The sequence below is a fragment of the Xenopus laevis genome, chromosome 7L (assembly GCF_017654675.1).
Source record: "Xenopus laevis strain J_2021 chromosome 7L, Xenopus_laevis_v10.1, whole genome shotgun sequence".
NCBI lineage: Eukaryota > Metazoa > Chordata > Amphibia > Anura > Pipidae > Xenopus > Xenopus laevis.
The window spans coordinates 65148354-65175745 of NC_054383.1; the positions used below are offsets into that span (position 1 = coordinate 65148354).

General features: G+C 37.5%; 1 protein-coding gene across 3 annotated transcripts in view; it reads left to right on the top strand.

Annotated features, from left to right (window-relative positions):
- wdfy4.L (WDFY family member 4 L homeolog) overlaps positions 1 to 27392 on the top strand; it is a 167917-nt gene that overhangs the window by 67630 nt on the left and 72895 nt on the right. For all 3 annotated transcript variants that reach the window (XM_018225614.2, XM_018225612.2, XM_041569128.1), the window contains 11 exons: positions 1046 to 1251; positions 1507 to 1670; positions 7626 to 7751; positions 8908 to 9066; positions 10815 to 11000; positions 13074 to 13197; positions 14792 to 14949; positions 15675 to 15916; positions 17438 to 17553; positions 18610 to 18789; positions 26127 to 26248. In XM_018225614.2, the coding sequence (XP_018081103.1) occupies positions 1046 to 1251; positions 1507 to 1670; positions 7626 to 7751; positions 8908 to 9066; positions 10815 to 11000; positions 13074 to 13197; positions 14792 to 14949; positions 15675 to 15916; positions 17438 to 17553; positions 18610 to 18789; positions 26127 to 26248 (1783 nt within the window). The remainder of the gene's footprint in view (positions 1 to 1045; positions 1252 to 1506; positions 1671 to 7625; positions 7752 to 8907; positions 9067 to 10814; positions 11001 to 13073; positions 13198 to 14791; positions 14950 to 15674; positions 15917 to 17437; positions 17554 to 18609; positions 18790 to 26126; positions 26249 to 27392) is intronic.

Genomic DNA, 27392 nt, shown 5'->3' on the forward strand with positions numbered 1-27392 from the left:
GTTGAAAAAACTATGTTCTCTGGTTAAGCATGAAGAGCCACTGGCGCCCAATTATTGTGCATTGCACTTTGTTACAGTTCCATTACACCCTGCCTCCACACTGTTGCGAGGGCTTTACACCTGAGAGAAAGGTCTCCTCCGGAGCACAAATACATATTAGAATAAGCTCTTAGTAAAGATGGTGACACTCAATTTACTAAAGCACTACACATGTACTCATCGCCAGAGAGTTGTCATCGCAGGTAGCTCAGATTTCCTGTAGGTAAATGATCTCCCCATGTGCCATATTCCTTAGCTGAATAGTTGCAGTAGGTGGAAACACAAAGATGTGCAAGTTTTTTTGCAGCAATAATGAAGTATTGATGTACTACACTTGCCTGCATATGAATTTTTTAGTTATAAAATCACTTTACATTTAATAATCAAACATATCATAAACAATTCATAAATCATGAAACAAAACAAAAAATCCCACAAACCCACCCATTTACCCTCCAGCCCGCAGAGTCCATCCGTCTGTTCTATGTCAACTTTCTATCAAAGCAAATCAAAGGCCAGTTTACAAAGTCCAGTTTTTTGTCCATACAGCCTTAGTCCCACCACCACCACCCAAACCAACATCCCCAGAAATGTCTCACCTGCCTGCAAAGGATCTGACTCATTGTTACCAAATGGGATCAAAAGAGTGTATTTGTAGGCCTTATGTTTCTCAATGTTTTTTGTTAAAGAACTTTATGTATTGTTTAAGCTAATGGGTGAATCCTAGTGGTTACAAAAAAATGAACATAAATTGCTGGATAGTAATAAATTAATAGGTAGCCATTGTTTGTATGCCACACTGATTGCATGCAAAATATTTTTAGTGTTCATACAGGCCCCAACATTATATAGCTCTGATAATTGTAGATTTGAGTACAAATAAAGTATTCTGTTAAATTCTTGTCAACATCACATATCACATCTAGGGATAAATATTGAAATTTTTCCTATATTAATAATGTAGCAATCTGTCTCTTTCTTCTGCTGATACTAATCTGACTCCAAGGCAACAAGAGGAAGTATTGTCAGCTCTTGGGCCTGACTGGTTTCTGCTGTTTATCCAGCCCTCTGTCCATCCTTCCAGCGTAGACCTGGGCATGAGGCTAGTGGGACACCTTCTTCAAAACAGGACATTACTTGCTCGCTTCAGCAATGTGACAAAAGCAGGAGCTTGTGTGGAAAACAACACGTATGAGTTGCATTTGCTAATGGGTCAGTAGCAGTACATAATGGTTATTCTGAATTTTGTGCATCCATAGCAACCATGTAAGCATTTGCTTCCTCTGTCAGTGCCTTTTTTAAAACATATGATTTAAATATATTGAATAACTTTAGTATTTAGTTTCATATTGTAGATATACAATGTATATTTAAAATATGCAAAAAGCCATTTCACTGAAAATGTAAATATTAAGTAGATAACTCTTAAAGCAAAAATAGTGTATGATATATCTGAATCTCTTGTAGATAATCTTAGAGGCCAAGACACATTAACAACATTCAACTTCTCTCTGGTGTTTGGATTCCGGTCTCTCCTATGTATTATATGCCATCACTGGTACAGGACAGAAATTTACCTGTTGCTGTCTTCTGTGCTTCTGAGGACTCCCTTAATGGAGGTATCTGCTGAGGTGAGCAGGCACAGTTGCTTAATGATGGACCAAGTTAGCAGCCTATCTGCCCATGTCTCTTAATATGCATAGAGCAACGACACACAGTGCTACCCGTATTTTGTTATGACTACAAAATGCCTGAAAAAACATTACCATAGACAATACTGAGAATTGTCTCAACTAAAACACTTAAATTGTGTAATTGCTCCAAAATACATATGAAGGAATTTTTTTAGCGATTACACAATTTAAGTGTTTTAGCAGTTCTCTGTATTGTTTATGGCAGGGTACCTTCTGATTTTATGTAGCTGCTACAAAACCCAGGTGCCATTAGGCAAAAAGGTTCCTATTTGCACAGCAGCTAACAGATAAGCTGTGCAGCATACAATGGGTTTAGTTCTTACACAGGAGAATGAACAGGAGCTAAATTCATGGCTTTCTACATGACTATAAACTGATAACCTTTCTCATACACAATAGAACATTTGTTGCCAATAAATAGTTTATTTGTAGGTGCTGGATGAATAGATACAAACTTTAAGGGGCAGATTTATTAAAGGCCGAAGTGAAAATTCAAATTCAAAATTTCAAATTATTTTTTTTGGTCAAAACTCTCAAATTCGAAATTGGGAATTATCCAAACTCGATACGCGTTGTGACATGCCACTGGCCTGCACATGCACTTTTATGGGGGAATTAGCGTTTGGTAGGCAGGTAGCATAGGATTTTTGAGCTTAGAGACAGGGACACCAAGGCTTCCGACAAAAACACAGCTTTATTAAGCACTGGACATTCCCAACAAAAAAGGCAACAGAAAAATGTTCAGGTAACAGTTCAATTTCACTGTAGAAAATGCAGGGTACAGTTCAGTAAATACACTGCCAAACATTCAGGGTTTTCCCCCCTCTGGTCGCTCACCATCAAGGGAAAATCTCACCCTCTTGCACCTTGAAGTATTTGGGCTTCACACTCAGCCCTGCTGGCTTACCCTCCTGGGACTCAGACTCACTAGCCTCTGCCAGTCCTTTTCTCTTTCTTTCCCCACAAGGGATTTAGGCTCCAAGCTCTGGAACTCTCTTGCTGGCGGAAAAGCTCCTTCTGCCCAGCTCTGTCTCTCACAGCACCTCACTTCCCTGGAGAGCCCTGAACTGTGCTCACACAGCCCTTTATATTGCCAGGTAGATCCTCTCTCAGCTGCCACTTAATTACCTGGCTGAGAGGGAATATTAACCCTACCTGAGCCAAATATTCCTTTGCAGCACATACAATGCAGTTGAAATTCACTCTTTTATGTGTCTTTTGCTCTAAGACAGTGGTGTTTCCCAAACACCCTGTCACAGCCTTTTAATTAGAATTTTGAGATTTACCATACTCTGACCCTTTAAGAACTCAAATTCGACTATTCGTCACCTAAAACCTGCCGAATTACTGGATACGTCAATGGGAGAGGTCCAGGGATAAATTTGGTGATGTTTGTAGCCTTTGAATCAAATTTTTTAAATTCGAATTGAGTTTTTATAACTCAACGGGTTGTACGGGTCGTTTAAATTTGTACGAGAAAAAAATAAATACACAAAATTATGGCAATTGAGGGTTTAGAACCTAGTTGCTTTTAATAAGTACACTCATAAATATAATTGTAAAGAAATCTTTGGTATATTTACAAAACAGCTTACATTTAACATACAAACTGATGCAGTGATCTGCAGTTTTTATAATAATACAATCAGCTTCACATATTGCAAACATTAGATCTAATTTAAATGTAATGCTTCTAAAATCATATAAAGAAAAAATGCATTTTCCTGGTACCTGAGTAAAGAGCCTTGCATCAGCATTTTTATTTTCCATTCAATTAAAAACATGTATTAATAAACAATATAGCCCCATAAGAAAATACAAATATAATGGGAATTTGATGTAGTGAAATAAAATCAGAATGAACGTAATAATAATATTTGGGGAAAATATTTGTTTTTATGTATGTATGTATGTTTGTGTGTGTGTGTGTGTGTATATATATATATATATATATATATATATATATATATATATATATATATATATATATATATATATATATATATATATATATATACATATATGTGTATATATATATATATATATATACAGTATATATATATATATATATATATATATATATATATATATATGTAAATATCCCATAGGTGACCGCACTCCACAAATAATCAGGATACACACGTCATCTAGTCATATTCAAGGTTAATTGGTGGACCAACGTTTCGATTCCGTATTGGAATCTTCGTCAGGGTGAGAACAGTGCCAAAACACAAACAGCCAGTTTAAATACACAAAATGGCGCCAAAACCCTTGTTGCTAGGGTGCCTAGCAACCACCGTGAGGTAGAGAAAAGAGTGTATAGTGAAAGAAAAAGATGCGCACAGCCCATACCAGGCCCCCTTACCATATAGAGAAATCTGCCAGTTGCTGCACTTAGTCTTAGTCGTCAACCCTGGTGGGTAGTGGAATGATTTGGAACTGCCACGTCCTCCAGGCTGTCAGCGGTGAGTCAGCAACCCGGAAGTTGCTAGCAGGGTCAGTGACAGCGAGCGCTGTTTACCGTTGCTAGGTAACCAATGCGGTTCGCACATAGAGAAACGCTGTGGTGAGGCAGGGAGACAGAACCGGTAGCCGCATCCCTGTGAGGTATCACAGGCAGCCCCCACCGGTGTCCGTCAAAACCGTGTTTGTCTCATAATTTGCGCAAAGAAAGACTGTAAGTGGTAGCCAGGTCTGATGCGAGCCCAGTGCACCGGAGGTGCGCTGGTGCGTATCCAAGGGAAACCGCAAAGCCATAAACCAAACGAACTAGCATGGTCTATGCGCTATGTCACATAATCCTGTTACCTCACTTCTAGTGCCCCTGGTGTAGGTCCCCCCTCAATCGCCACAGCGGGTTTGTCCAGATTGCAACGGCCTCATTATTAAGGTCCTATGGGGTACGCCTGCTACCCATTTAGGCAATCTCTGGGTACACCTGCTACCCATTTAGGCATTCTCTGGGTACACCTGCTATCCAGAGACAGATAAGGGGGCATCTGAGGTAAGGCAAAATGCGTGAAAAAAGAGTTAAAAGCAAGGTCTGTGTTAAAAGCAGAAAGGTAGCCAAGAAGTTGAAAGTAAGTAACAGAGATGTCTCCAGATAGAGCAACCAAGAAACAATCAAAATCTAATACATTTGACATGATTATCACAGAATGAAACATGTACATTGGTGCATACAGGATTAAACAATAGAAAGTGTTCAGAGTTCTGGGCTAGCAGGGAAATAATAGGGGATTTCATCAAATTATGTTAAAGGAAACATCCTAAGGGAAGTGTCTCATTAAGGCCACGGGGGGCCACAGTGTCGAGTTTGTAGATCCATCTTGATTCGAGTCTCAATAGAGCTTGGTTTCGATTACCACCTCGAACTAGAGGGGGTTGAAAGTCAATCGCCATACATCTAAAAGAAGGTAGCGGATGGCCTTTCGTTAGGAAATGTTTTGCCACAGTTTGCAGTGCCTTGCCCAAATATATGTGTATGTGTATATATATATAACAAACAAGGGAAAGTTGTGCTCACCACTATTTTTTAAAACCATTAGGCGGGGGTGCAATGAGGGTGTGACCACAAAATACATATAGTCAACTACAAGAGGTCCTCTGCACTCAACCCATTATCAATATATTTAAGACAGAGACATTTTGTGCATACTGCTACTAAAAAATGCCTTACCCTTTAAACAACACAGGGATTGTTTGTCCATATATTGCAATATATTTAACAGATGTTTGCATGATCCAGTAAAAAGTTTTTTAAGAAAAATCTGCCGTGAGTGCTTCATTCATTTTTTGGATTGTATGCTTTACCTGGCTAGCACCCAGCCTCAGTGACTATTGGCGAAGGTGAGTGCCGGCTTCACATGCTGTTGCACCCTAGGCACATGCCTCTTGTCCCTACCCCTAGTTCTGGACCTGCCTGGGTGCACACCACAGTAAATTTCCATATACCTTGTAGAAGAAGTGGCACTTGCAGGTCTTACGAAAACAAAAAAATTATTTATTATAAATTACACACTAATGTTTTATCTGTAACCCCAGCCTTTCTCAAAAAATTCAGTTCATGTGTGCATCAAAGTTGAAACGGCTCTTTGCAGCCCCAGGTACAAGCTGTTCCCTTCTGCCAGGGCAAAATTACATAGATCAATGAACAGCAGCACTCCTGTATTATTTGAAATAGGTGACCCTAGGTCTAGAGTAGCCTGAAACGTTGCCTTTAGGCACTTTAGTAAAGTTTTTCACTTTTTTCAATAATACTGGAGTGCTACTGTTTTCATTGACCCAGCCTTTCTGAAAGTTACTTTGTGCCATTTAATAATAAATACATTTTTAGTTTTCATAAGCCCTGCGAATGCTACTTCTTCTACAATGTATATACAGTATACAGTCATATGAAAAAGTTTGGGAACTCCTCTTAATTCTTTGGACTTTTGTTTATCATTGGCTGAACTTCCAAAGTAACAACTTCCTTTTAATATATAACATGCCTTATGGAAACAGTAGTATTTCAGCGGTGACATAAAATTTATAGAATGAACAGAAAATATGCAATATGCATCATAACAAAATTAGACAGGTGCATACATTTGGGCACCTCAGTTGAGCCTCCCAGTGCAAATGTAACAGTCTCTAGACGCTTCCTATAGCCTTTGATATTTTTGACCATTCGTCCATACAAAATCTCTCCAGTTCAGTTAAATTTTATGGCTGCCGAGCATGGACAGCTTGTTTCAAATCATGCCATAGAAAAGTGCAGAAATGGCTTCTTTCTCATCACCCTGCCATACTTTGTGCAAGTTGCGCTGAATTGTAGAATGATGTACAGATACACCATCTGCAGCAAAATATTCTTGCAGGTCTTTGGAGGTGATCTTTGGGTTGTCTGTAACCATTCTCACAATCCTCTGCATATGCCGCTCCTGTATTTTTCTTGGCCTGCCAGACCTGGGTTTTACAGCCACTGTGCCTTTGACCTTCCATTTCCTGATTCCATTCCTTACAGTTGAAAATGACAGTTTAAACCTTTGAGATATCATTTTGTAGCCTTCTCCTAAACCATGATACTGAACAATCTTTGTTTTCAGATTTTTTGAGAGTTGCTTTGAGGATGCCATGCTGTCACTCTTCAGAGGAGAGTCAAACAGAAGCACAACTTGCAATTGGCCAACTTAAATACCTTTTCTCATGATTGAACACACCTGTTTAATGGTTTAATGAGCTAAACCAACCAATTTGGTGTTGCCAGTAATCAGTATTGAGCACAGCCAGTTTTTCATATTTGTTTTAGTTTCATACAACTGAACACTGCTTCACTAAAAGTCTTTGTTCAGAAAACACCCCAGTACTCAGATGTACTTGATTCAAGTTTTAAAAAAATTTCAAATTCGAATTTTGAAATCTATCATATACTGCCCCTTTAAAAATCTGAATTAGACTATTCACTACCTAAAACCTGCCAGATTGGTGTTTTAGCCTATGGGGGACGTCCTACAATCAATTTGGAGTAGTTTGGTGGAATTTTGAAAATCAAATTGAGTTTGCGGGTCAATCCTATTCACCCAAATTGAAAAAATTAGATTTTTTTTTGATAAATTTCGATAGGTCGTTTTTAACTCGAAATTTGAGTTTATGAGAGTTTTTCTAAACTCCCATAAACTCTAAATTCAACCCTTGATAAATATGTCCATTTTTATTTTGCCACTGGTGTGAGCCTTGTGCGTAAAACTAAATAATGGACTGGACTTTTAAAAACATCTTTTAAAAACTCAAGATGTCATCTAATGGAATAACATTGCATTGTTAACTGAAGATTAAAAAACTTTTAATTTGGGTATGTGCAATTTTTTTGGTAAAATAAGCCTCATATATTTGTTATTTGTCTCATACCAGGGAGATGTGGAGAGCAAGTTCCAGGATATATTTCATAAACACGGCACAGACAGAATTTTACAGCATGGACTCTGCATAGAGGCAGCTCTTCTACTGATGGCTATGGTTAAGACTGCTCTCTATCAGGTTTGTTTTTTAACATGCTTAAGTCTAGATACCATTAGGCATTGTTAAAACCAGGATAATTCTGAATTATATGAATTTAGACATGTCCATTGGCTCAGATATGAGTGAAAAGAGACTCAGATTTTTTAAAGGAAAACTATACCCCCAAAACAATGAGCAAGATACTGAGTAAAACAGCTCATGTGTAAAACCCTGCTTCATGTAAATGAACCATTATCATAATGATATACTTTTTTAGTAGTATGTGCCATTGGGTAATACAAACCACATGTAAGGTCACATGAGCCAATTAACAGACAGAGTTCTGCCTTTTGCTTCCTCGCTTCTTCCTGTTACAGTTAGTGTTGTAGTATTTCTGGTCAGGCGATCTCTGAGGCAGCACAGATAGAGTCACGAAATTGTGGTTCAAGGCAAGAGATGTAAAAGGGCAATATTTATGTAAATATATATTCCAGTTTGGTAAGATTCTTTAATATGTCATTCAATTTGATATAAACTCTGTTGCTTAAGTATTCATTTTGGGGGTATAGTTTTCCTTTAAGGGCAAGTCAACCCCAAAATAAAAATTTGCCTAGTAAAAGAATACATATTTCTAAGGAACTTTCTAACAGACATGTATTTCAAATGTTCAGTGCAGAACTGCTATTGAAAGCAGCATTTGCCTAATTCCTAGTTGTTAAATTTTAAACAATGTTGCAAAAAAGTTTTGGAGCAAAGACAGATCTGTTAATCGTCTGGCTTATTTTACATTGTATCATCTGTCTTAGCCATCAGGATAAAGAATCGAAAGGGACAGAAAAAAACACACTGCTTTCAGTAGCATTACATATACATATAACTTAAAAAAAAAACATGTAAAATGTAATGAATATATATGGCAAAGTTGCTTAGAATTATGTTTTCTTTTATTAGGCAAAAACATTTTTTGGGGGTGACATTCCCTTTAACTCTTTATCTAGTCTGTTCATTCATATTCATTTAAAAATGTATGTTTTGCTATACAAATCCATACACTAATTCTTGTTGGGGAAAATGCATTTTATATTGTTACATTATTCTAACATACTAGAATTTTGTTGATTTGCTACTGTTAAACACATCATGAAAATGCTAAATTTGTCACATTAAATATGGATTCCTGTGGACTTTTTAATAGAAAACAGCAACTGAAGATAAACCTAGACTTCTAGCACATTCAAATGCTGTGATGCAGTTCCTCTGTCTGGTCTTTGACAGATACCCACAGGATCCACTTTGGATTGCATCAGACCTGATTAATTATTTGGCCAGTCTTCTCTTCCTGCCTGTTGATTTGGTGAGTCTTCTCCACAATTTCTTCATCACTGGCTAAATTATGCTCCTTGAAATGTTAATTTATACATTTGAATAAACAAAAGTATTATTTAAATTCAGCAGATTTTGCAGTACAAATTTACAGATTACATACAAAAATTGTGGGCCCTGTTTAACAAAGCAGTTTTCTTTTTAAAGGTAATTTTTTAATCTTTTTTTAAAGGTAAGTTTTATTTATTTTTGAAAAAAACTAAAACGCAAAACAGAAAAAATACAATACAGTGTCTGATAGAATGTATTGGATTGATGTTGGGTCAAGCGCGTGTTTGAGATAAGTGTCAATATGCATGCAGCTGTAATTAGTGTAGCAGGTCACATCAGGTTTAAAAGGATAGGTTACACGTCAATGGAGTCCTGATCACACTAGTCTCCCAGATCTTGCCAAACTTATCATGTGCCCCCCTAATTTCATAGGTTAATCTAATAAAGGAAAGGGCTCTATCCACCAGCTGTCTCCAGAAGGTTAGGGAGGGGACGGTACCCCCATCCAGAGCATAATTACTGCTTTTTTGGCTTAGAACATGAGCGTGTATACCCAAACTGTAGCCGCGTTGGAGGGTAGGAACTCAGTTCATTTGCTGGGATTGAAAAGCACCAAAATTTGTAATTTAGAAGTCCAGGTAGTAAAAGTATAAGCGTGGAAGGGCTAGGCCCCATTTTTCAATAGCTGCTATTAGTCTTTCCCAGGAAATGCTAGTGCTGTTGGCCCAGTTAAATGGCATTATGATTTTATTTAATTTTTTAAAGAAAGGTTGAAGGAAAGTACTAAGCAGTTCTACTTCTTACCAACAAAGCTACTTGTATAGTAACATAATAGGGGTCATTAAACAAGTGAAGGGCATGGCAAAGTGCAAGAAAGGGAGCGCAAATACATTAATTGCCCCAACAAATATATCACTTAAGCTCTGTCTTCATGAGAGGCAAACAGGGGTATGCACCATCCATCTAGCAATAGACAACACAAATAGACAATTTTTTCTAATATAAGTAAAGAAAAAAAAAGGAGGCCAAGTTCCAATAACTATTACTAGAGTAACAAAGGTTTTTCCTTCCAAACCCTAAATGACAAATGGAAGATATTCTTTTTAATTTTGAATTTAGTAAATGTTCATCTAGCAACTATTTGTTTCAAAGGAATATGTTCTGTTTTATATGTGAAAGGCTTTGATTTTTAATTCTGTAAAAAGCCATGATGACCCCTGTTTATCTGATTTAGAGGCTATGCCCATAATTGCACAGTAAGTTATTTTTCAAACTAATGTAGAGCATTTCTGAACCCAATGTATATTGTGCAAAGAAAGTTACCCTAAAATAAATGCCATTGACTTCAATGTATTTTGTGCAGAAACAGTTGTTGCCATTAACTTCAAAACAATTTGCAAATTGTTCTGCATTTGCTTATCATTAGTGACCCATTAGATCAGTGCATTCTGGCCATTTATGGAAAATTGGTCAGGTATCCCACACCTTGATTGTATATGTTCAGTGATCATATAGATTTTAAATGCAGCATTCAATTGTTGAAAGGGGCTGCATTACATATATTACAATTTTTTGCTCCAGTCTTTTAATGGTGATATGTAAAATAGTTAAATATATAATGTTGCTTTAATATTTTTTTGTATATCATATTTAATTCATTCAATTTATTTTCCATCTTTAACAATGCACATTCTCCAATTCATTGTAGCCCATATTTATCCACTGTAGGAATCATGTGACACTGAGGAAGAAGGAATAACTCCAGGCACCCAAGATCCTTCTGTTAAAACAGATAAACAACATCTTGATGCTGCAAGGAAACCAATCCAGAAACTGATGCACCTAATTCTCAAACAGAATCTCACACAACCTTGGACTTTCAAGCATGAACCCCCATTGGAGTATCTCTTAGAGGTCGATATTACCTATCATATACAGTATTAACTATGGCTGGACAGCTTGCAAGTTGAGCACGTATAAGGCTGCATTTGCATTGCTCCCACAACACACTGTGGAAGGTACAGGTTGAACTGAAATCCCTTGTTGCCAGTGCTTTGTAACTGGACAAGGGATTTAATAAATTACATTTTACTTAACAAAGAAGCTCTTGGGTACCTAGAACACTGGACTAGCTTTTTTCATGTTCTTCAGTGTAAGGGGCCCAACAGTGAAGAAAATGGGAGGCAAAGATACTGGATGGGTATTTAAACTAGACTAGACTTGTAATAACAAAAAATGGTGAAGTTATCTCCAGAACTGAAAATGTAACCTCCCTAAGACACTTGCAGAGTGCCATTCTATGAATAATTTTCCTTTGTGCCTTGGGTGGAAGGCTAAACTGTTATAACACAACTTCCTTTTGACTTTCTTTGTTTTTAGAACTCATGCAGTAACACAAATCATTGTGTCATTTCACAATGATTTGTGTTACTGCATGAGTTCTAAGTATATTTTAATGAAAACAGATATACAATGCACAAATGTTTATAGAACATCCAAAGTCCTACTGGCATTTCCTTCTAAAAAGGATTGTAGAGTTTGTAGGGTAAACTTCTGTTAACCATTTTTCATGTATTTAGGTTGCAAACTTGCATGTCAATTATTCAAAAGCCAGTAGCGATTTACTAGTTAAGATATTTAATTTAACTATCATCTCTATTAATGTTGATGGATCAAATCATGTTCTTGGTATGCAGTTGTAATGACACAAAAAGCGGTCACATAAGGGGGAGTGTTGCATTGGACTGGGGTAGGGCCCACCAGAGAACCGGATATCAAAGGCTAACCAGCTAGAGCCCTAACATGTTTTGTTCTTGCTGAGAAAAACACTGGTATTCCCATGTCTGAAAGATGTTTTTTAAAACAGTTTTCCCGCTATGGAAAACATTTTATACATATCGCAACAGCCAATGTGGGAACAACACATTTAAGACAAATCCTGTGTGGCGATCTATGCTCTTGTGTGTTCTGTATGCTGCAATATTGCTCTTACACGCTGTTCTCTTTACAGCCCACACGGGGAAGCATATTTATCAAGGGTCGAATTTTAAATTCATGTGCGTTTTTTAAAACTCCCATAAACTCCCATGAATTCGAAATTCGACTAATCAAAATGTATTAATAAAATCTAATTTTTCAAAGTCAGGCAAATTTAAACAACCACAGAAATCGCGAATTGAATTGAATTTGATCAATCTCGATTCGAGTTTTTTTCTCTGAAAAAAAAAAATCGAATGTCAGAATGTCTCTCCCATTGACTTAAACAGCAATTCAGCAGGTTTTAGGTCGCGAACAGTCGTATTCGAATTCTTAAAGGGCCAGAGTATTATAAATCTCAAAAATCAAATTTTTAAAAAAAACTCCAATCAAATTTGGATAACTCCCTAGTCAAATTTGACAGTTTTGAGCATAAAGAATTAAAAATTTTGAATCAGCCCTTAATAAATCTGGCCGTAAATAATTGTTTTGGGTATCTATTAGCTCTTGATCTACCATTTGCAAGCCCCTTATCTGTGTCAATACATCAATAAATCAAAATACAAGCAGAACAGTGGGAAAAGGTAGAAATGATTAATGCTCTGTGCCCCAGAAAGGGCAAAATCAAGGTATAAGAGCAGGCCAATTTGACACTGGGGGAGTTGTTTTACTGATTACATTCTAGGGGGCTCAGAAGAGGGGCCTATAATATCCAGATTTTTAAACTGGGATATATGAGGAAAGATATGGACCTGACTTCCATGTACATGTACTGGAAACAGTTCACTTGCTGCACAAACTGCGGCTGTAAAGGTGCAAAAGAAATATATGTTCTGCTTGTCGATTGTCAGCCACTGGCTTACAGGATAATAGGTAGATCCAAAAACTAATTTTGATCTAACCTGTGCTGGTGTGTGACTTTGTTGTATGGAAATTTCAGTTAAATGTGTGCTTCGTTAACAAACATAATATATATATCATCGGATTAATGCTCAAATTTCAATTTGTTAGGTATTTCAGGCGGATGTCTCTATTGAGAAGAAAAGCCAGTTTCAAACAGAGATTCTATTATTTATGATGGAGATTTTTCTTGCAGTCAGTGACCAAGGGGCGTCAGACAACCCAGAACTACATGGTATGTATGTATGCTGAAACTATGTTTTTTTAAAGGGTTTGTTCACCTTTTAGTTTTTAGTAAGATCGAGTGATATTCTGAGACAATTTGCATTGGTTTTTATTTTTTAATTTTTTTTTTAGTTTTAGTTTCGATTTTTATTCAGTAGCTCTACAGTTTGCAATTTAAGAAATCTGGTTTCTAGCAACCATGCATTGCTTTGAATAAGAAACTGGAATAGGAAAGGAGAAAAGAAAGATGAGTAATCAAAAGTTGCAGTAATAATACATTTGTACCTTTATAAAGCATTTGTTTTTTAGATGAGATCAGTGAACACTATTTGAAAGTCTGAAAGAGTCAGAGGCAGAAGGCAAATAATAAAGAAACTGTTAAAAAACAAATAATGAAGACTAATTGAAAAGTTGCTTTAAATTGGCCATTCCATAACATACTAATAGTTAAGTTAAATATTAACCACCCCTTTAAGATACCTAACATGCATTTTATACTATTTGGCATCACAGCAGCTGCTGGGTCTGTTGCATTTTTGTATCACCCATGTTTACATGTGCTAAGTATCATAGCAAATTACATTTTTGGTCAGGAGGAGGGGTGCAAGGGGTAAGAGATTGTGCAACGCACACGTCAACTGCATGAAGCCAACATTTACAACCAGAACTGGGTCCATGGAACCATGGCCCCCAGTCACTTTTGGGTATATTGTTATGTAATTATATAAATATGTTTGCACAAATGGAAGCAAAGTTCCTGTCATCACAGGATCAAACAATAGTAAAAAAACAATGTGCCATTTAGCCAGTAGGGCAATAATACTTTCTACACAAGTAATGTTCCCCTTCTTTGAACCACTCTTATCACTTGAGGTAACTGTGGAGTTGAAGCAATGGTTCTGCTACCTCACACAACAACATATCCTTAAAGGAGAACTAAACCCTAAAAATGAATATGACAAAAATGCAATATTTTATATAATGACAGCAATAATCAGCAATAATCCAGGGCTTCAAACCTGTCACAGGGGGTCACCATCTTGGAAAGTGTCTGCGACACTCACATGCTCAGTGGGCTCTGAGCAGCTGTTGAAATTGCTAAATTTTAATTATCAAGCAGAAAATTAAGTTTGCCTGTATTATAAGCTGATGCTACAGGGCTGTTGATTTAATTCTGATGCTAGTTGCACTGGTTTATGTGGTGTCATGTTGTAATTATCTGTATTAATTACTAATCAGCCTTATATTGTGACATTTGTATTCTATGTGTACTGTTTATTTTGAGTTGGTCCCTAAGCTCAGTAACTGACATCAGCACAGAGCATGTGCAGTGAATCAGCAGAAAAAAAGATGGGGAGCTACTGGGGCATCTTTAGCCTTGGGCTAATACAGAAGTCCAAAACATAATGTACAACATTTCTTGCCTACTTCTTTAGTTAAGCTTTAAGTTCTCCTTTAAGGCACCTCTTAATCTCCCTCCCACCAACAGTGAAGTAATGATGTAATACCAATGTAATTGCCAGTTGTTGATGCTAGGTGCTATAGGTATCTCGTAATGCATTAATTATTTAGTGTTTACATTTTAAATATTGTCTTTGATTTAGAAATCATGGTGTATCCAGAAGGTTCTGAGATCCCAGAAGCAGTGACAATAGCTAACCTGTCATACTTCAGCCAAAAGCTGTTGGAAAAGATGCTTTCTGGAATTTTTATAGATGACCCATGCACGATTCTTCACTTCTTTATCAAACAGATCACAGCTGTAAGGACCCTAGGCTTCTCTTTTAAGTCTCTCTCTGCTGCTAATACATATTCTTTCTTGCCTTTAGCTTAACTTCTTGATGCCTACAAGTTGGTTGAAGGGATACTGCAATGTCAAAATTGTATTTCAAGGACTTAGGTTGAATTGGAAACATGATTAATTCTACCAGAGTTTAGTAAAGGGAGGTGGAATACAATGGCTACCACTTTAATCATTGTAGCATGTCAGAAAACAGGGAATACAGAAATCACTTATGTAGAACCGTATCAATCAACCAACCAGTGATACCTTTATTAGAAAAATGCACTACATGTTTCAGATCAAAGATCAGGTGCTTACAGTATGTTAACAGTGTACATAACCCAAGTAACCTTTTATAGCTACTATAAAACCAACAAGTGTGTCAGCTCCTATGTGTGGCCAGACACATTGGAATACCTGTTTACAAAACAACTTATGGAGTACTGCTATCAAGAGGCTTACTCCGGTTATACACCAAGGCCCAGATCACATATGTATAAGATCAATCACTAACTTAATCCAAAGGAGGCCAAGACAAATACATCATTCTGTCCTTTTGACATTCTATCATACATTATCCATGTTTCTAACCTTTTTCCGTTCTTACATCTCTCTCGTGATCTGTTATACTTTTTCCCCCAGCTTTCTTAATAAGCTTAATACCTAAATTACAATCAATACTTGTATCCTTCATTTACTTACAGGTAACACATGCCATAGCACCCTGTAACAGGGACAGTCATTTCAATATTCTATATGGTCATCTGAATCGCACTATTCTGCACTGTCTATCAAGACCCAGAACCACCCTCTCTGGCATGAGAAGTTTCCTAAAAGTTCTGGAGCTTCTTCTTTCTCATTGGGATGTTGTCTTTGCCACCTACAACTCCAGCCCAAGTTTTTTTGCATGCTTTCTACACTGCCTGTTTCAGATCTTCTCTGGAAGGTAATTCTTCATCAAGGGTAGTGATTCCCTTATTTCATACAAAAATATGCTTGTTCCTGAAAATGTACTTTATTAGATAGATAACCCAAATACTCAATGTAGTTTAATAAAGGTTGTTGGCTTATGCAATATTATTAAAGGTCCAACCTTTTTTTATTGGTCTCAACAGTATAATGTATTAGTTACAAATAATATTGAAGAAATCTATTAAATTATTTATAAAATTTGACACTTTAAAATGTTTGCAGCATCTGATTGCTGACATATATAAAATACATAAATGCCCAACACAGATCTGACATCATACTGTGATGTGTGCTTTCTGTTCTGTAAAAAAAAAATCACTCAGTTTCACAAATTGAAAGATTGACAATGACAAATAGGAGAATGCAACTGCATGTCAGAGGTAAGTACTGATCCCACCCTTGTGATACACTACAAAACATAAAATACACTCTGCATTAGGAATTCTCAGATTGTAAAAGTGTAAAAACCACTAAAAACTTCCCCAAGTAAAAGCACACGAGGTCCCATAGAAGTCCTATTGGACTTTTGTTTAATCATTCAGACATTTAGAGGTTTTCAGTTTTTTTTTTCGCTAGTAATTACACGAAAAACTTAAATTTTTAGAGGTTTTACAAATATTCATATTTTTTTCTGCAGTTTCTTTCTGTTCTTACTTTTTATATTCAGATCTTTTAATAACTTTCATTGCATTCGTGATTTTAGAGATATAGAATTTCTAGAATTGTGTTTTCAAAAATGTCTAATACGACTAAAATTCGACCACTAATAAATGGGCCTCCCATACTTTTCCTACCACTTACACTTATTATTTCAAGGGAAATTTTTATGATAGGAACCTAGTTCGGCTATTAGTTTTGGAGTGTAAGTGATGCTATTTTTACAATCATTTTAAATCAGCTTTGCTTCTTTAGTTAACATTCCCAAACTGTAGTAGTAGTAGTAGTAGTAGTAAATTATCGTCAAAAGATTAAGTTATACAACAGGTAGTAATTAATGCGATATGCACAAAGCATAAATGATTGCATCATAAATTGAACAGACATATTTTACAGACATCAATATGTGGGAAATGATTTTCGCTTACTCCATGTGAATTGAGTACAATTCTAGGTATTAGGCATTGATCTGCCCATGCTTGTACAACTTTTTCATTCAATTGCATGCATCTGATCATCTACATAACTGTTTATGTTACATAGTTAAGTTGGGTTCAAAAAAATATCAAAGTCTATCAAGTTCAACCCCTCCAAACGAGTCCCAGTGAACTTACATACATATTAATACACTCATACGGGCCTATATATACAGTATATAGGCATGTATATAAACTACATATACCAATAGCTATTCTAATCATAGATTTTAGTATCACTATAGCCTTGAAAATGATGCTTATTCAAAAAAATCATCCAAGCCATCTTAAAGGCATTAATAAAACAGAATGGGCATTTACAAAATGGTTCTTGAACATTGTGCAATATCTTTCTCCCTTAGTTATCCTGAAGGTTTTGGTGTTAAATCCAAGGTTCAAAGAAGATCTTGGCAACTGATTTTTCTCTCAAAAGAAGAGGAAGGAGAGGAGCAAAGAGATGGTCCTGACATGCAGGAGGGTATGTAATGAGGGAACAGATTCATGAACGGTCAGTGGGTTAATTCACTTCAAGGAATGCACTGGGCTGCCTACTCTATACTTTGTCTAACAGACTATTCTGCTTGTTAAGTGATAGATATTTAAGGCTTATATAACAGAAGATTGTTCCACTGCATTTATTATTTTACTAAAATAGAATAAATATAGCAGCCCCCACATACACAATATTTGCATAAACAAGTTAAAAGAATGTTATAGGCAAATATAATCATTGACATACCAGCAGGCAGGCCTAGATTTGATCAAAGTACTCATAGCACACCCTAATCCTTAGAACTTTGGTTCCGCTGGTGCTCAATGTCTACCGAGTAGTGATGCCCGCAAATGTTTTTGTGAAACTGCTGCAAAAATTTGCAGTGGAAAAATTTGCTGCGACAAAAAAAATTTGTCATGCATCAAAATTATTCGGACAACTATTGTTTTAATGCAGTTGAACAAAACAGTCGCCCATTTAAAAATTGTCGATCATGTCAAAATTGTTGTGCGTCAAGATAATTTTGACGCTCATTGACTTTAATGCATTTGAACAAAAGAGTCACGTGTATAAAAATTGTCACTCGTGTCAAAATAATTTTGACGCCCATTGACTTCAATTCGCAGTTGCCAGAGTTTCGCAAATTTTGCGGGCAAGGTGAAACAGGACAGATTCGCCCATCGCTACCTCCCTCCAGGTTGTAGCAAGTACAATGGAAACCAGCACAAGAAGGCTGTTACAAGTGGGAGAAACCCTGCAGGTTTATTAATGGCAGGCCCCTTCATCAGACATCCTAGATTTGGGTCATGAGAGGGACCCCTTGGAGGAAAAAATTTATAAAGATGTTGTCCTTTCCATCTGTTTTGGTATATAATCTGCTTCTCAAATAAGATCTAACAGCCCTACTATAGAAATTTAACTTATTTCCCTGGCATACAAGTGCAGAAACATGCTGTACTTCTTCAGCCTTTTCGTTAGCCTTCTGCTTTATGCACTTGCTTTCTGAATTTTGTATTCACCTTATGCAATTATTTTTTTCAGCACATGTCCATGTCTTACAAGCAGTGCATACAGTCTGGGAGCAACTGATAGTTTCCAGGCGCCAGATATTGGAAGAGTATTATAAGATGGACCTGTATTTCAAACAAGGAGAATGTCAGATATCCCAGGTCACCCCTTTATGGGAGGAAACAGCTTTAAAAGCCTGGCAACAGTATTTAGGTAAATTTTCAGGGCACTCTGTTAGTGTATATCAACACTTGGACATCTACTGTAGCGCACACTGTTATCAATGTTATCACACGGTAGCGACATACATAAATTGTTGCCACAGTGAGGGACAACACATCTTAATGTGCTTTTCTGTGAAGTTCTAAATAACTGTAATTGATTAGTATCATGTTATATATTTGCCGTCAGCTAAATCAGAGGTTTGCTTGTACTTCCATGTAAAAAAAAAAGGCACAGACATCACAGTGAAAGAGTTTAAATATTCACTTCTGCACCTAGTTTATAATTCCTATAACTCATATTTCCTCATCAACACTCTACTTAAACAAATTATACAATCTTCAGTATTGTTACTACTGCTAACACCAGTACTCTCCACATTCTCCAGACTTTTTCTTGCCAAGAAGTTCCATGTTTGACATATAGGCTGGTTTTTTTACTGTACAATTCCAACTGGTTATTAGATCTAATGCAGCTACAAAATTAAATTTCCCTCAAGTGCACTTTGTTTTCGTGACTTTAGTCTCCATACTTAGATCCCTGTGGTCTGCATATGAAAACTAGCTATTCATAGGTTGATATGGTTGCCGATGTTTACTGGAGCACGAAAAATGCCCATTACCACATATACAGTTAGGTCCATAAATATTTGGACAGACAACTTTTTTTTCTAATTTTGATTCTTTACATTACAACTATGAGTTTTAAATGAAACAACTCAGATGCAGTTGATCTTCAGACTTTCAGATTTAATTCAGTGGGTTGAAAAATAAGATTGCATAAAAATGTGAGGCACTAAAGCCTTTTTTTAACACAATCACTTTTTTTCAGGGGCTCAAAAGTAATTGGACAAATTAAAAAAATGAAAATAAAACGTTCATTTCTAATACTTGGTTGAAAACCTTTGCTGGCAATGACAGCCTGAAGTCTTGAACTCATGGATGTAGTGTATTTGTCTGTGACTTTACCACTGGAGTAATATAGAGGGCACTGTGCTGTGCCTGCAGCAGTTTCTCTCTAGTGCCTGTTCTGCTATGTCTCTCTCTCTCTCTCTCTCTCTCTCTCTCTCTCTTGCACAGCATGGTTGCACCCTGATGTTTGGTTTTAGTGATCATAACATGGTCTCCTTTGAGATTCTGTTGCAGAAGCAATTCTATAAGGGAGTAACTAAAACACTAAATTTCAGACGTGCAAATTTTGACAGTATAAGGGCATCTCTGCAACATATTAAGTGGGAATTGCTTTTCACAGGGTTAAACACAGAACAAAAATGGGAAGTCTTTAAAATGCTGCTTAATAAATATACTTGTCAGTATATTCCACTTGTAAGCAAGGAAAGTCGTTGCAAAGCAAAACCTTTTTGGTTCAATAGAAGCGTTGGTGTTGAGGTGGGTAAGAAAAGACTTTTAAGGCTTTCAAGTTAGCTGGTACAGCCGAAACATTTATAAGGTACAAGGAAGCCAATAAATCATGCAAAGAAGCTATAAGGCAAGCTAAAATTGCTATAGAAAAGGATATTGCAGCAAGCAGTAAAAAAAATCCAAAATTATTTTTTAAATATGTTAATAGTAAAAAAATTAAGCAGGAAGGGGTGGGACCCTTACTATCAGAGGGGGGTCAGCTGGTTGATGAAAACAAAATAAAAGCGCAGATTCTGAACTCATATTTTTCATCTGTCTACACAAATGAGGAACCATTAAGTGAAGGTTTCCTTAACAGTCCCAATTCTAGTAATACAACTAATGATGCATGGTTCACACATGAAGAAATTCAAAAGAGACTTGAACATGTTAAGATTAACAAAGGTCCAGGGCCAGATGGTATTCATCCCAGGGTAATTAGCGAGCTTAGCTCTGTGATTGCCAAACCTCTTTACTTAATTTTTCAGGATTCATTGAGATCTGGCATAGTGCCGAGAGACTGGCGAATTGCTAATGTGGTGCCTCTATTCAAAAAAGGATCCCGTTCTCAGCCTCAAAACTATAGGCCAGTTAGTCTGACGTCAGTGGTAGGAAAGCTTTTCGAAGGGTTAATAAAGGATAAGATACTGGACTTGATAGCATATCATAATACTATCAGTTTGTGCCAGCATGGTTTTATGCGTAATAGATCTTGCCAGACTAACTTAATTTCTTTTTACGAGAATGTAAGTAGAGACCTCGATTCTGGGATGGCAGTGGATGTGATTTACTTAGACTTTGCTAAAGCATTTGATACAGTGCCACACAAAAGGTTACTGGTTAAATTAAGGAATGTTGGCCTGGAACATAGTATTTGTACCTGGATAGAGAACTGGCTAAAAGATAGACTACAAAGAGTGGTGGTAAATGGAACATTTTCTAATTGGACCAGTGTTGTTAGTGGAGTTCCGCAGGGCTCTGTACTAGGTCCCTTGCTTTTCAACTTGTTTATTAATGACCTGGAGGTGGGCATTGAAAGTACTGTTTCTATTTTAGCAGATGATACTAAATTGTGCAGAACTATAGGTTCCATGCAGGATGCTGCCACTTTGCAAAGTGATTTGTCTAAACTGGAAAACTGGGCAGCAAACTGGAAAATGAAGTTCAATGTTGATAAATGCAAGGTTATGCACTTTGGCAAAAATAATATAAATGCAAGTTATACACTAAATGGCAATGTGTTGGGAGTTTCCTTAAATGAAAAGGATCTAGGGGTCTTTGTAGATAACACGTTGTCTAATTCTGGGCAGTGTCATTCTGTGGCTACTAAAGCAAATAAAGTCTTGCATAAAAAAGGGCATTAACTCAAGGGATGAAAACATAATTATGCCTCTTTATAGGTCCCTGGTAAGGCCTCATCTGGAGTATGCAGTTCAGTTTTGGACTCCAGTCCTTAAGAGGGATATAAATGAGCTGGAGAGAGTGCAGAGACGTGCAACTAAATTGGTTAGAGGGACGGAAGACTTAAATTATGAGGGTAGACTGTCAAGGTTGGGGTTGTTTTCTCTGGAAAAAAGGCGCTTGCGAGGGGACATGATTACACTTTACAAGTACATTAGAGGACATTATAGACAAATGGCAGGGGACCTTTTTACCCATAAAGTGGATCACCGTACCAGAGGCCACCCCTTTAGACTAGAAGAAAAGAACTTTCATTTGAAGCAACGTAGAGGGTTCTTCACAGTCAGAACAGTGAGGTTGTGGAATGCACTGCCGGGTGATGTTGTGATGGCTGATTCAGTTAATGCCTTTAAGAATGGCTTGGATGATTTTTTGGACAGACATAATATCAAAGGCTATTGTGATACTAAACTCTATAGTTAGTATAGGTATGGGTATGTAGAATTTTAATTAAAAGTAGGGAGGGGTGTGTGTATGGATGCTGGGTTTTCATTTGGAGGGGTTGAACTTGATGGACTTTGTCTTTTTTCAACCCAATTTAACTATGTAACTAACTATGTAACTATGTGTTAAGTCATATACTCCTTGCTGAATAAACATGCAGAAAATCACCTGTTTCTGGAGCCTTAGTATGACATACAGAACACTGTAAGGCTAAACAGTGAACACAACATGGTGTCCGAAGTTTTTCACAAGCACAGCTACCAGGAATAGGAACATGTGCTCTGCCTAAGAAGTAGTTGGATGATGTAAAGCTAAAGAAATAATATCAGCTCAAACAACTGCAATTGCAAGTGCCACTATAGACATGCTATACAAATCACACCCAGAGAGACACAACAAGCCCCTAAGTACAGAAAAGGTACTTCCTCTGCGAATCTACAGCCTAAATCAAGCACTCAGACAAAACCATGCAGCAGATGTGTCAGAAAGCACCCTCCCCAGCAGTATCCTGCATATGCAGTAGAATGCAATAAATGAAAAAAGAAAATCTTTCCCCTGTGATACAAGGTTGTCGCAAAATACCATATTCTATTACAGAAAGACTTAAGTGTACTATTGATATTCTTAAACAGCAAGGTGTGATCAGCAAAGTAACCAAACCCACTGCTTGGGTGAACAGCCTTGTTATCACAGAAAAGAAAAATGGATCGCTGTGGGTATGTTTGGACCCCAAGGGACCTAAATAAAGCTATACTAAGACAGCACTTCTCCATCCCAACACATGAGGATGTAATAAGCAACTTAGCTGGAAAGACGCTTTTCACTATCCTAGATGAAAAGGATGGATACTGGCAGATTAAACTTGACAGTGAATCATGACTTGTGCACCTTTAACACTCCATGGGGATGGTACAAATTCCACCGGCTTCTGTTGGTCATCAGATCTGCAAGTGAAGTGTTTCAGCAAAAGAACTTTGAATCCTTTGGGGATATTAAAGGTGTCCATATTATTGCTGATGACATGATCATTGCCAGCAACTCTAAAGAGGAACATGATACCATTTTACAAGAGTCATGGACAGAGCACGCCAGCTGAAGGTAAAGCTCAACAAAGACAAACTTCAGTACCAAGTAAGCAAAGTGCACTACATGGGGCACATAATATCCAGTGAGGGGGTCATGCCTGACCCGGACAAAGTTAAGGCAATTTCAGAGATGCCAAGCCCACATGACAAACAAAGTTTGCAGAGGCTGCTAGGCATGATTCGCTATCTTGCACAGTATATTCCACATGAAGCAAGTATAACTGCACCTCTCAGACTCCTGTTTTCAAAAGATACTGCGTGGCAGTGGAACCCTGAACAGCAGGATGCTTTTCAAAAACTAAAAGATGCACTAGTGTGCACTCCAGTGCTTTCCTTTTTTGATCCTAGAGAATTGGTTGAATGACAGGCAGATGCTTTCAAAGATGGACTGGGAGCATGTCTTATGCAAAAAAAGAGACCTGTCATCTATGCATCCAGAGCCTTGACAAATAGTCTACACTCCTGCTGATACCAGATAAATTATCCAGAGCTGCCACTATACAGCCTAATGCAAAGGACACTGAAATTGACTTTGACAATGAGAAAGTGGTATATGCAATCGATATTGCTGTGGCTCTCCCGCAGCACCTTCTCCAAAAACTAAAAGATGCAATTGAATCAGATGTAGAGCTTTTGGCACTCAAACAAATGCACAGCAATGGTTGGCCAAACTGGAAAAGGTCAGCTGACAAAGTAGTACAACCATATTGGCCTTTGAGACATGAAATTCATATTGAAGATGGCTTAGTGGTGATAGGCGACAAATTCATCATTCCAAGCTGCAGGCCACATATGATTGAAAGACTGCATGTAGCACACCAAGGGATCCAGAGATCTAAAGCGCAAGCTCGAATGCTCATGTACTGATATCGATGCTAAGAGTAAGCACCTGCAATGCATGCCAAGAAATGCTGCCCAGCAATGTGAAACAACCACTACGTACCCATGACATAACCAGCATGCCATGGACTAAGCTTGCTGCAGATATATTTGACCTCTATGGACATTTATATCTCCTTGTGATTGATTACTTTTCAAAATATCCTGAGGTACTCAGACTGTCAGACAAATCAGCACACTCAGTTATTGCACGACTTAAGGCTATCTTTGCAAGACATGGCATACCACAGGAACTAGTTTCTGACCATGTACCATTTGCAAGTCATGAAATGAATACTTTTGCTAATACATGGGACTTTAAACTTACTTTTTCAAGCCCAGGCTATCCCCAGTCTAATGGCATGGCTGAACGGGCAGTCCAGACTGTTAAAAAGACTTTTGTTAAAGCTGCTCAAACTGGGCTTGATCTACTTTTCTTTCAAAGACGGGAGATGTAGTGTATTTGTCTGTGACTTTACCATTGGAGTAATATAGAAGGCGCTATGCTGCACCTGCAGCACTTTCTCTCCAGTGCCTCTTCTGATATCTCTCTCACTCTCTCTCTCTCTTGCACAGCATGGTTACATCCTGATGTTTGGTGTGTTAAGTTATATACTCCTTGCTGAATAAACATGCAGAAAGTTGCTGTTAATGTGTTACCTGTTTCTGGCGCCTTAGTATCACATACAGAACACTGAAAGGCTGAACAGTGAACACAACAATGGACATCACCAGATTCTGAGATTCCTCCTTTTTAATGCTCTGCCAGGCCTTTACTGTAGCAGCTTTCAGTCGTGGGCATTTCTGTCCGAAGTTTAGTCTTCAACAAGTGAAATGCATGCTCAATTGGGTTCAGCTCAGGTGACTGACTTGGCCATTCAAGAATATTCCACTTCTTTGCTTTAATAAACTCCTGGGATGCTTTGGCTGTATGTTTTGGGTCATTGTCCATCTGTATTATGAAACGCCTCCCAATCAATTTGACTGCATTTAGCTGGATTTGAGCAGACAGTGTCTCTGAACACCTCAGAATTCATTCAGCTGCTTCTGTCCTGTTTAACATCATGGATAAACTCTAGTGTCCCAGTGCCACTGGCAGCCATGCACGCCCAACAAGCCATCACACTGCCACCGCTGTTTTACAGATCATGTGGTATGCTTTGGCTCATGAGCTGTTCCACGCCTTCTCCATACTTTTTCTTTCCATCATTCTGGTAGAAGTTGATCTTGGTTTCATCTGTCCAAAGAATGTTTTTTCCAAAACTGTGCTGGCGTTTTTTTAGATGTTTTTTTTTAGCAAAGTCCAATCTAGCCTTTCTATTCTTGAGGCTTATGAGAGGCTTGCACCTTGCAGTACACCCTATGTATTGACTTTCATGCAGTCTTCTCTATATAGACTTGAATATCGATACACCTACCTCCTGGATAGTGGTGTTCACTTGTTTGGCTGTTGTGAAGGGGTTTCTCTTACCATGAAAATGATTTTGCAATCATCCACCACTGTTGTCTTCCGTGGACATCCAGGTCTTTTTGCATTGCTGAGTTCACCAGTGCTTTCTTTCTTTCTCAAGATGTACCAAACTGTAGATTTTGCCACTCCTAATATTGTAGCAATTTCTCGGATGGCTTTTTTCTGTTTTTTTGCAGCTTAAGGATGGCTTGTTTCACCTGCATGGAGAGCTCCTTTGACCGCATGTTGTCAGTTCACAGCAAAACCCCTGATCCAATTACTGTTTTGAGCCCCTGAAATGAAGTGATTATTTTAAAAAGGCTTTAGTTCCTCACATTTTTATGCAATCTTTTTGTTCAACCCACTGAATTAAAGCTTAAAGTCTGCAGTTCAACTGCATTTGAATTGTTTAATTTAAAATTCATTGTGATAATGTAAAGAACCAAATATAGAAAAAAAATGTCTGTCCAAATATTTATGGACCTAACTTTATCCAACAACCCATGAATTGTTTGGATAGTGTAGAATAAAATACTATACACTGATCATATGTAAGTTGAGTGTAACTGTTTGCAGCAAACTTTGATATGTAAGCTGAATAATTTACAGTATCAGAGAAGAAGACCCTGAAGAGTAAAAACAGAACATCAGCCGGTCCCGGGCAGAGAATCACAGCAGCTGTCAGAGGACTTTATGGAGGGAGTGGACAAGATGCCGAATTCAAGCCACAGGTAAAAATAGTATTTTACTGAACATATTTCTATTCTGTGCTTAATTTTGTATTGATTATATATAATACTGCTGCTGCTATTGTTATGCATATGTTAAACCACAGCACATTATATTCAAAAATTTTTACCAAACTGTATTATCTGCCTGTGTCCAAATGACCTAAACTGCAATCTATATGGTTAATATATTCAGCAGTGTGCATGTAATCACTGACAAATAGATTAACGTGTGACCTGCCTGGTCTGATCATTGGTTTCCTACCAGCATGTGTCTTGAGAGTGATAACATAAGTGTGCATAAGTGGTCATACACTGGCAGATTTAAGCTGCTGATTCAGCTCCTGCAGCCTTTGGCTCTGGGATCTGTCCAGGGTCCCACTCCGGCCTCCCCACCCGCCCTCTACTGCGAGGCACGGCGACAATTGTTTTTTTTGGTGGAATCCCAATATGGGTAGAGGGGGTCTGGCCTGGTGGTGGCCGATGACTCTCAGGGCCCACCGGGTTTTTTTTTCCCGGCCAGTTAGACCCTGGATCTGCCAATTTGGCCCATTGTGTTGGTGGCCAAAAGGGCTTAGATCAATTTGTTTGTACGTGTATTGCCACCTGCTGCTGAAACGTCATTACTTTATTATAAAGTACTGTTGGTAAACAGATTTGTGCAAAGGCAACCTATCAAAAGAAAACAAACGTATACTATACATTACTAATTATCCACTTTCAAGACCTTAGAATAAAATGCACAAGGAGTTTCTATAAATGCATTTTGTTTATTGGTACAAAATAGCAACTTCTATAAACTAAAACTGCATGTTATGGAAACTCTAATAATAAATCATCAGAAATATCACATTTCTTTTTGGTTAATACTTGCACATTATAGCAGGTTTTAATGTACTACATCTGTTATGGGAAGTGGGATCTGAAAAAGCAAAGTGCAGTGTATCATAGGAGCTGGTAGAAAGGGTTTCTGTTAAAGGAACAGTAACATAAAAAATGACAAGACAATAAAGACAATAAAATGTAGTGTTGCCCTGCATTGGTAAAAATGGTGTGTTTGCTTCAGAAACCGTACTATAGTTTATATAAACAAGGTGCTGTGTAGCCATGGGGGCTGCCATTCAAGCACAGTATACACAGTAGATAA